This window comes from Pseudonaja textilis, chromosome 1 (genome assembly GCF_049901715.1).
Source record: "Pseudonaja textilis isolate UNSWEBS1 chromosome 1, rPseTex1.2, whole genome shotgun sequence".
Lineage (NCBI taxonomy): Eukaryota > Metazoa > Chordata > Lepidosauria > Squamata > Elapidae > Pseudonaja > Pseudonaja textilis.
In genome coordinates, this window is record NC_141990.1 from 28071230 (window position 1) to 28082787 (window position 11558).

General features: G+C 42.8%; 1 protein-coding gene across 1 annotated transcript in view; it reads right to left on the reverse strand.

Moving 5' to 3' along the window:
• Window positions 1-10596, reverse strand: part of XKR6 (XK related 6) — a 172660-nt gene extending 162064 nt beyond the window's left edge. Inside the window, exon 1 of the mRNA XM_026715947.2 lies at window positions 9875-10596. Within this exon, the coding sequence (XP_026571732.1) occupies window positions 9875-10587 (713 nt within the window). The 5' untranslated portion in view covers window positions 10588-10596. The remainder of the gene's footprint in view (window positions 1-9874) is intronic.
• Window positions 10597-11558: the final 962 nt, after the last annotated feature.

Consider the following 11558-nt stretch of genomic DNA (forward strand, 5'->3'; position numbering starts at 1 on the left):
TCTATGAAGGAAAAAAAAGAGAAGAATTGGAGGAAGGTATGTTATTCACACCTCCTAGCATGTATTACCTAGCATACTATCACACTCAGAAATTCTCCTGGTCCCCCAACCTGGCCTTCTTTAAGTTAATCTTTAAAATCTGAGTCTGTCCTCAGTCCCTCGGTCAGAATGGATGGTTGTGGAAATTCCCTTGTGGATTTTTTTTAAAATTGTTTAACTGCTGGTTGTTTCCCTCTGGAATTTATTTTGGATTATATATGCTGTTCCTATTGTTTTTCACTATAAAAAATATTTGCATGTAGGAAAAATATAATAAATGCGATTGTTCACTATGTTTCTTAATTTGTCCCTTCTGTCATAAAAATCACAGATGAATAATACATTTTGGACAGACGCTTAGGATTTAAATCTTCAGGATTTATATTCTATATCTTAGGATACAAAGTATTGTTGGTCTCTTGCAGTCTTAGGATTTTAAATTATGTGATCCTGATGTAAATAGTTAAAGCATTTATGGAAAGTTAAAAGAATTTAAGTGTGAATCAGGTAAGTTAGGTCCAAATGAAATACAATTCTCAAGCATGTTTAGCTACCTTTTGCTTCTAAGCTGAACACTTGTTATGATACAGGTCAACCCCTAATCATCAGGCAATAGTTGGTTATGTGAGATAAATTTGCAATTTCCTCCATTATTCATTTGTCCATTCAAGGACCTTTCTGCTCTTCTTTCACCCTGTGATATACGGTAAAAAAATATATATCTGGATTTGTATTTAATACTTAATTTTTCCATTAGGATAGAAAGAATGGGAAAAGTCCCATTAATGGATTTGTTTCAGTGTAAATAAAATTATTAGAAAATTTAGTAATTTCAATGCCATTTGGAAGTTGGGTAATGTCTAAATCAAAACAACAACAACAATAATAGAAGTTTTTCTACTGATTATCCCTAGAAAGTATGAGAAAGAACAATATAGTCTATTATTCAGATTCTTTTTTTTTCCTACAATGGAAATTGATTTTTTTTTAAGCCAGTGGAAAAAAATTCAGTCTGAATCTCATGCCAATAGTGAAATAAATTAAATTAGCTAATATGTCCACTGTGGACTCAAGGGTTTAATATCAAATAATGCAGATGGAAGGAGACCTTTTTAGCTACTTGGACAAATTTCCCATTTGATCCAAAGATTGAAATGATCACCAGCAGAGAAGCAGTGTGGTATTGTTGTTAGGAACTAGTTAAAACTGTTCATTTTTCTGAACCTGTTGCTCAGAGCATCAAGGAGCTGAATCTCAACACAGCTACTTTGTTGTGGCAACAGTCCCAGTGGAAAGGCCTCCTATGTACACACCTGCAGAGTCAGAAGTTCAGATAAGGCTTCAAAACAGACACACAGAGACTACAGAGACTTTGAAAGACAATGTTCTCTGCACATAAGCAGTATTCAAATAGATTTTTTGATGGATTCTCGAAACTCTACTTGTGAAAAAGACTTCTCCATGCACAATTAGTAGTCCACTCAACTCAGACTTCTGTCTCCAAGATGGGCAGGCAAAACTCAGGTGAAAGTTCATAGGAAGTGCAGGTAGTGACAACTGTCCCATTAATCAATAATATCTGGCAGTCAGTGCTCCAAAACCTCTCAATATGAAGGCTGCATTTTTGCCAATGATGGCTAGTAGCCATCCATGTATAACTAGCTGGCCAAGAAACCTAATTATTTTCCAAAGCAATTCATACTGTTGGCAGTCCTACAGTTTAATTATGCATCTTACTTGGCCCATTGGTATACTATTAAAATTTACAGAAGAATGAATAAAAATGCTAAATACTACATAGGAAAATTTTATACTTCTGTCATAATTTTTAGTTATGAAAATATTTGTTAATGATTTGAAGTGGGAATAAATATTTATTTGGTTCTGTCACAGCAGCATTTTAAGAAGGAATCATTTTCCTTATTCACCCTCTTCAAATCCATTTTATAAACTTTTCATAATGCTTCATTCACCTTCCCCCAATCTCATTATAGCTACCAACCATCATCTTGATTTAGCCATATAGGACAACTTTTAACCTTCACCTGCCAGAAATGGACAAATGGACATTCCGAAATTGAATTTCTATCAACTAGTCTACTGCAACATGTCCTTTGCAGTTTTCTTCTTGAAGGGAGTATGAGAGCTTCAGCTAGCAACAATTGTTACAAGTCATCAATTGACAAGGATTACTAACAGAAACCAGATTATACTAATCCTGATTCAACTATGCTGGTTTCTGTATTGCACCCAGCCCCACTTGAAAGAGCTGAATTATTACAGTATCTGTAAAGTCATGGAGAGATTGGGCTCACCTTCGCCCCAAAGGTGCTTTTTCAAAAAGCAATTGGACTTTCTTTTTTCCTTGAAAACATTTCACTTGTCATCCAAGAAACTTCTTCGGTTCTGACTGAATGATGAAGAATGGAAGGATTTATGGTCCTTGCACTCATCAGGTGGTTAGCGCTCTCCCTGAGAGTCATTGAGGCCACTTGGAAGTTTATCTATGCCCTCAGTGACCTGAATAGTGCAAATAGCTGTGGAATCTTCTTAGAACTGCTGAAAGGATTGTGTTAACAAACAAGAGATAGGTGGTGTTGTATCCATCCCCCTTTGTCTTCAAAGAGAAAACAAGAAAGGCCAGTTGGCTTTTGAAAAAACACCTTTGGGACAACCATGACCTGGATGACTGAGAATCTCTATAGACATTGGGCTCAGCTTTGTTTCTTAGAAAATATTTTCTTCTCCCTCTCTCCCTCTCCTCTCCCTCTCCCTGTTCTACTTCCTCCCTCCTTCTCTCTCTCTCGCTCCCTGCCCCCATTGCTTAGTTCATAATTAACTCCATGTTTCTTTAACAAAATTACATCCATACAGTAATATATTTTTTGACATATGTATGCTTCAATTGCTCTTCATGGAGGTAGAGCATGCGGAATACAAATCTCCATAATAGAATATTTTTTTAAATTTGCATATGTACATTTCCATATACAATGAACATTACTGGATCAAAAAGCAAACTTGAAAAGACAGTGGTGCAAAAAAAGTCTGGAATATTGTGTAATGTATGGGATACATTTTAATCTCATCTGCCTAAATAAACCTGTTAATTATTTGCAATCTAATCTCACATGAGAAAACTTCTGCTGAGTGCAGCATCTCATCCTCCTACTTCTATCTCAGACTGGGGAACCTTCACAGGGGTGTTGAATATCCAAAGAGTTTTTGGTCTCAACAAGTAACTGTCAATAAGCAAGAAACAGACGTCCCAATTAGCTTACAATCCAGTAAAAGTAAGCAGAATTTCCCTTGTAACTCCTTACAATTCCAGACTTTGGAGCACTAATTTATAAAATGCCTGAAGTATTTGGATGGGTTTCTCCTATCCATTTTTAAACATATTTAAATCAGGTACACAAGTAAGATAGGCAATACATCTTCAGAGTACTCCACTATAGGATTTTTTAAAAAAAGACTTCCAGCACTACAAAAAACTAAAAGCTTTGTCTGAAATGTAAACACACATTGGATCAAGAATTGTAGTCATAGTTCTGTATTCTGTAGTTGAACATGTCTTTGTAAGCAAAAGATCTCAGATTTAATTAGTAGAATTCCATCTCAGGCTGTGAAAGACTGCTATTTCAACTGTATTTGGGTTGATCTTCATTCATATGGTATCTTGCAAAGTTTTGAGCCACATCCATACGTTCATGTTCCCTGGAAATGGTGGAAGTTATAGGCCAATGTATTTGGAGATTATCAATCTAGGGAAGTACTATATTTTTATACAACAAGGAGATGATTCAATTTGATATATACTCCTTGTATTTGAAATTGACTGCAGCTCACTAATAAAGAAGCTGAAATTTATGCAAATTATCCCATTTTCAGTTGCTAGGATTTCATGAGAAAACTGGGAAAAATTTCTACTTGTATCTAAAACACTTTTTCAGCCAATGTATAAATATACAAAGTCATCTTTACTAAGGGAAGTTTGCCTTAGAGGAGCAGGACACAAAACTGCAAAACCTTGCATATGGTTATTTGAAACAATTGCCAGTGACCAAAGCATGTTCTTGGAAATGAAACAAAATGATAAAATCCTAACGATCATCATAGGCCAGGGTTGACATCCTGTCTCTCAGCTGTCTCTTTCCATTACTTCATCCAAAGTCAACTGAACTCTTCCAATTAGTAGACTGATAGATGACATGACAAGTTGTTTCATGTCTCAGACACACCTCAATTACAGCATCATGCAGATCTCATTCCTGCATCTTATTCGCTAGGATTATCTGAGATGTACAATCTTTGCTGCAATCTAGTAGTTGCCCAAAAGCAATTGTTTAAAAATCTTTAACTAAATCAAGTAGTTGACAAAATTATGAAAAATCACTTTGTCCAATCAGGGTTAGTTTCACAAAATAAAATGTAATTATTTTCAAATTTCTCCAGACACTGTCTGACATGTAGCCAAGATCTTTTTATTTGCATAAATTTGTCCACTCCAGTCCAAATGAAATGACTTGCCAAAAGTAAGCAGTCACAATGCTTCAACTGTAGTGAGAAATATTCAGTTGGATTTAATGCTCACAATTGCTGTGTATGCATTTTATACCTAAATTAACTTTATTATGACTTTACATGATGGTCTAGTTCACATAGCAATATAAAATAATAGCTGAATTTCCCATAATATATTGAAATACAAATTATTCAGCCTAATTTTAGCCTTATATGACATGTTATGCAAAGCCCTCTTTTTAAAAAAACCACGTCTTTCCTTGGCCTCATGCAATTAACTTATCAGTGTCAGATAATCGGGAAAAATTCTATTACCATTTTGCTATGCTGGGGGGGACAAGTGCTGAAACAATAAATAAACTAAGGTCAAATTGGAAGGTTCCATTCGTTTTTCTCTAGCGTCATTTAGATAAGGACACTTTTGAGCAAACTTGACCCTGGGAACTAAATAAATGTGTCCAAATAATTTTTTGTGGCAACAGTATATAGTTTACTGCTATTTTATTCTCAGACATTTTCAACTTCTCCCTCTAGCCTACAGGTCTAGTATTATTTGGTGGTTTTCCACCCAAGAATTAATGAGGTCTTACTCTGTTTAGCTTTTGAAATCAGTCAAGGTCAGCTAGACGTTGCCACCTATTAGGACCACTATTACATACTTTATTAATTTTTTGTTGTTGTTTCTTCAAATTGATTCCTTTTCAAAAAATTTACTGACCAAAGGACATATTTCACAAATGTCTTATTATAAGATCCACATCTATGTCCATTCTTATGAAGAGAAGCCAACTTGATATGGGCCATTTTACAGTGAGTTACTTCACCCTTCCAATAAATCCTTCCAAACATAAACATTTCCCCAGTCCAACAAGCAATAATTCAGCTTCTGGCATGCTGTCTTGCTGGATTAGTCCCACCATAGCATTCAGGAGTAATTCAAATGACGGCCATAACAGCAAGAGGAACGGGCGTCATTTATTTATTTTTAAAGAATAATATATTAAATGACTCTCACAAAAGGTTGTTGGTGATTAAGTATTTGTTCAATAGACTTTTGACAGCTGTGTGAGGCCCCCAAACAGATGTTGCTGCACTAATCCTGAAGGAAATCTTTGACATATTCCAATTTTAGATACAAATCCTCATTACAGAGAGCACAATTTGGCAAAGCCCTTTCTTTGGTAGATCCCACTTGGCTCCAAAGAACATTTAGAGCTTCAGAAATGGGCAAGGGTTAAGCAAGACCCTACATTTCATCTGTTTCAGCAGAATAAGACCTGTGCAGTTCTATTTCTCAAGTACAATCCGTTGCTTCTTTCCATTCTCACTTTTCCCAATGATTCGGCATCTTCCAGTATGCCGGAGATGTTTATTTAGTGACAGAGCAAGTATAAGAACCCTCAGCCTACCCCTAGAAAATACACTCTAATTCCCATCTCAATACACAGCTGCCAAAAGAGATGGGTAAATTGCAAAGCACACATGCATTTCCTTCCAGCAGCTGCCTCAGCTTATATGGTTGATATTTGGATGTGTAAGGGAAGGAGGGAGAGAAATGATTTGGGCACAAATCCATCTTTCATGGTACAGGCAAAATTGAAATCTCTTGTTACAACCTTGCCCTGCTTGCATACATCATGTTCTGTGCTAGAACATGCAAGAGGAAGAGGGAGAGGGAGGGGGGGAGAGAGAAGACCGCCTGCCATAAAGCAGTGCAAATGACATTTTGAAAAAGCAAGAAATTTATTCTGTTGCAGTGTATGACTTCACCGGCATATTTCCCAGGTTGCAGTTTCATACAAGCTACCCACACATGCTTAGGCGGGTGTTTTCCTTCCCTTACTCCTCCCCTCCCTAATCTTTCCTGTGTATCTCATTTTTTTCCTTGACTGTTTTTCCCCACCAGCATCAAGCGGATTTTAACCACCCCCCCACCAGCTACTCAAATAGGTTGCCTCCATTTTAAATTGGTTCAAAGCAAATTCCTCAGGAACTGCTTTAACCCTTCCAACTCATTTGAACATCATCTTTTATCAAAGCAATGCCTTGGGAAGGAAACTGGTCCAACCCGTCTGCAATTTAACCCCACCTGGCCTGTTTTACCCACATGATTTCACTGAAAAGGATCTTCATTAAGTGAACATATCTCTTCACACTCCATTTAATTTCTTACACCCCCCCTTCCCATCATATTGCAAAGATCCAGTTTATTCCAGTTGTTAATTTCACATATATAAGCGTACCTATTCATACATGTACAAAGGCACGTGCACGCTGCACACACACACACATACACACACACACATTTTCATCTTCAAATCCTTCAAATCCTTTCCTTTCTCAAACTTTATATTATGTTGTTTGATTAGCTTATATAAGCCAATCCACTCTTTGGATTGATGCCATCCCCAAGGCATCTTATGCACTTTGATGGCTTCACAACAATTTAAGTAAAATACTCGTTCATTTTGGTATCCTGCTGTGAACCCCGTTTGCAAAATGCTCTGGATCGGTCTGTGCACATGTGTGCATGCTTATAGGTGCACATACATGCAGATCAAACAGACTCTGAGGCAGCTAAAGGCTCTCCCAGTTGCCTTGTTTCTGCAAAGGCTTCTTCTCTTAGCAAAGGTCTCTCCAGGACACCTTCTGCATCTTTTCCCATAGTTCCTCTCTTGAAAAAAGAAATCAGAGTTATTCTAGAGCTCCCCCTCTGCCAGGCATGGGCATCGACCTCCTTTTCAATATTCTACCTTCAGGAAGCCTGGGTGGAAGAGAAGGGAGGAGGGAGTCTAATGTCATAGTCATGATATAGTTAATCAATTTATAAACCTGACCATCACTGGATATATATGGGGAAAATGATGCATAAATCTTGTGTATCTGACCCAACCCTGAGCCATTCCTTTTGCCAGTCCTTATATGTACAGCACATGAAAATACATTTTTCTGTCATTAAACCATATTGCTTTGGGAAAACAAGTTCATCAGTGGCTTTACTTTGTTATTCATGCATTATGGAACTAATTGCTTTTCAGTTTCAACTTGGTCCTATATTAAATTAGAAAATTAATCTAGCCACCTCAGGTTTCATGGATCCTTTTGAGGAAGACTGCCCCTCCCCTCACTCCACTTATTGATCTTCATTTTTATTTTTAGAAGTGCAAATACATTTCTACCCCCTCTCTGTCTATCCCTGTCCTCCAGCATTGAGGCCTAGAATTGCCTTCTACAGTGAAGAATACTTCGCATCCTTAACTACTGTGTTCATTTATTCAGCAAATCAAATTGTGTTCAATGGGACTTATTCTCAAGGAAGGAAGGAAGGAAGGAAGGAAGGAAGGAAGGAAGGAAGGAAGGAAGGAAGGAAGGAAGGAAGTTTGCATTCTCATCTCTACAGTGCCTTCTTGGTAGAGCAGGAAAGAGAGAACTTGCTTTTCTCCAACATACTCTAGTATGAGTGATTGTCAACAGCTTAATCAAATGTGGTAATTTCTTCTTTTATAATGCCTTCCATGTATGTTGGGATTGCAATTCCTGGCCATCATGGCAATTCCATTCCTAACATATATGGATGACACCAATCTACAAAATGTTACATCACTAGGTCTTGGTCTTATCTCAGTTTTCATCATCATTGGGACATTCATACCTACAATTTAAAAAGGTAGGATACATATTTCTGGTAAAGATGATCCAGAATGAAAGATTATTGTCCTAGGAGATGTAGTCCTAGGAGAACTTACTTGATCATCTAAGGAAGAGATGTAGGATGTTCTTCTTATTTCTCCATTGTAAAGGATTTAAAATGATATTCTCTTAATGCATTTTTTTTCTGTTATCTTATCATGCCAGAGTCTGAAGAACACTCAGATTTTCTACCTCATATTCATTGTAGCAAACAAAGCCAACAAACAAGGTAATTTTAGAATGTAGTGGGGGGAACAAAAACATCTGGAGATATCAGGCTGGGAAAAGCTTCTCTAATTTGGAGGGGAGTCCAGGACATCTGGAAGGTACCAGATGAACCAAATCTATTTTAGATGATAACCAGAGGATCTTTTCTGATTAAAATGTAATCCTTGGCCAAATATCTCAGTGTTGTAAAAAAAATTTTTTGGTCATGCTTTAAGCATCTCAGTTATTCCAGATTGAAATATCTTTCCTGTAGGCACTCTCTCTACAGGTTTTCTTTGAGGGGATGACTTAAGGTTTTCCACAAGGGTGAAAAATATTTTAGGACCTAAAAATACTGTAGAAGAGCATAACACTGTTTCTTCATCAAATATCCCAACTGCAGTAGTTAATTCTAAGAGGTGATCTTATTAGTTTCCTAAGAGGGTAGACAAGATCTGGATGGCCCTTTTTTTCTGCAGCACCCTGTTGGCTGGTTTGTGCATGTTATGTGTCTGTGCTTCCTTTACCCAAACAGGGACAATACAACTGAATTCTTGGAGGTGACTACAAGTTGTTCCTCTCTATTTTAGACTTCCCTAAACCGGACTATTGAATTATATTCCCCCCTCACATAGACAGAGGGATGGAGGGAGGGATGGAGGGGGAGAGGGGTGGGGGGAGAGAGAGAGATCATCCAGTAAACCCAAGTTCTCTGGGAATTCTGGGGATGAAGTCCAGTAAATCCAAAGAGCTCCAGATTGCACTACACTGTTCCATTTCTTCAGTGGTTGTACCGAAAGCATACACATGCAATGCTGCTCCCCCAACATAAAAGATTTTAAGAGAAATCCTGTCTTGGCCTCAGTGGCTGGCTCTGTTTCACGCAACTGAGCATTCCCTTACGTCACTTGGCATAAGCTTTTGAATAAGAATATGAGATTGCCTAGCTCTGCCTGAGATTTGGGAGACTGGAGACGTTCTTCTCCCACTCCCTGGCCATTCCTGCATACACATATTTCGTCTTTCTGGAGAGAGTACCACACTCCTAGGAATCCTCCTACCTCACAGGGCATCTGGAACGATTTGCCTGCCTCCCATCTCCCCCTCCCTCAGCAAAATCTCTGTGGGGAAAATAAGCGCAGACTTTCCACCTCCCCCCCAAATCTAGAAAAGGGGGCATCTCCCCACCCGGCAGCCACACTTACAATTCTTCATTGCAAACTGGGGACAGGGCCTTGCACCTTTCGAGCAGCCATGCATTTCTTGAGTGTACTCAGTCAGTCTTGGAGGTCACCCTTCCGCCTGCCTGGGGCGCGACAGGGCCGTAGACCTCCGTACCCCTTTCATCCCTTCCAGGCAGCCTCCCCCTTCCCCATTTCTCACTCTCGCTGCCTTCCTGCCCCTCCCGCCTTACCTCCAGACCTGTCCCATCTGCAGCAGGTGGATAACAGTCTGCCAGATCCAGACGGAAAGCCTGCAGAGGCGCTGTGCGCCGGGAGGGGCGGCGTGATGTCCCGGGCCAGCCCGACGGCCCGCTCCGACCGAGCCCATCATGGGAGGGCCGCGGCTGGTGAGGCCCTGCACGGCTCCCAGGCCTCCGCCGGTGTAGTCTTGCACGAACCATCGGAAGCTGAGGATCTGCACCAAGACCGAAGGCAGGAGGACGAAGGCCAGAGTCAGGCCACACCACAGGTAGTCCCGCCGGCCGTAGTGGTCCAGGGCCAGCCAGAGGTCGGTGCCCACATCGCCCAACAGCACCAGCAGCGCCAGCACGATCCACAGACAGTCCAGCCACGGCCGCTCCACCGCCAGTGCCACGACCGCCGCCGAGGGCGAGGGCGGCTGCCCGTCGGCCGGCTCCAGCGGGTCGGTGCCGCCACCCGGGCCCCCCGAGGCTGAACCCCCGGCCCGGCCCAGCAGGTTCCGTAGGCAGGCGCTCCGGCAGCCCCAATAGCAGGATGACGTGTTGCAGCAATGGCAGATGTGCATGGAGCTGCTGCCCCCGGCCTCGTCCCCCGCGCCGCCGCAGCCTCCCGGGCCGGCCGCGGCTGCGGCGGCATGGTGGTGCGGGAGGTCGTCCAGGTTGTGCAGCTGCGAGAAGCCGCTGCCGTCCGACTTGGCCGCCATCACCTCCGCCGCCTGCCGCCGCCGCCTCCGCCGCCGCCGCCACCGCCACCACCAGGCTCCCCCCTTGCTGCCCGGCCCGGCAGCCCGCTTCCCGCCTGCCCGCTTCCAGCTGCCCTCCCGTCCGTCCTCCCTTCCTTCTTGCCTGCCCTCCTCCCGCCCGCCCTCCTCCCGCCCTCCACCCGGGCCCCTCCGGCCGCAGGGCTCGGGATGCCCTCCCCACCACCCACCGCTTCCTCCTCCTCCTCCTCCTCCTTTCCCCTCCGCTTCCGGGAGAGGAGGGAGGCGCTAAAGACCAACCGGGGCCCCCATTCCCTCCTCCTCCTTCCAGACCCGCAAGCAGCAGCAGCCGCCGCCGCCGCCGCCGCCGCCGCACAGGAAGGATGGGGCTGGGGGACCCCTAGTGCCAGCGCCGGGAAAGAGCCAGCGCTCCACTGAGGGGGAAGGAGAAGGAGACCACCCCGCACGTCCGCCCACGCCACCGCGGCTGGCATTGAGGGAGGTGGGGGGACACCCTCGCCGGGCTGGCTGGCTGGCTTGGACCAGATCGGCCCGGTCTCCCCCTGCCAAAGTCCAGCATCCCCAGCTCACCCCCGCCCCTTCCCGAACGCCCTCTCCAGCTTACACAGGCGCTGGTTCAGCTCGGAATCTACCGAACCGGAGGCTTCCTGCAAGCATAGCCTCTATTGCCTGGCTTCCACCTCCATTCCACTTGCACATAGCCCCGCGTCCGCTTTTTATCCGCCATCCGCCATCCTTAGTCTCAGCATAAAGCCCCCTCCCTGAGATGTCCCCATGGCTTCCCTTGGAGGTGATGCGCCTGGGCGACTTTCACGCCTGTGAGCTATGTCACACCTCCGCCTGCCCGCCCTTGTCTTGCCGGACTTGCAGCCTACGACGTTAGTGGGCAAAAATTGCACTGACTCCTTATCATACTAGCCTCTCGGGACTCAGCTCTTCTGCAGCAAGAGTAG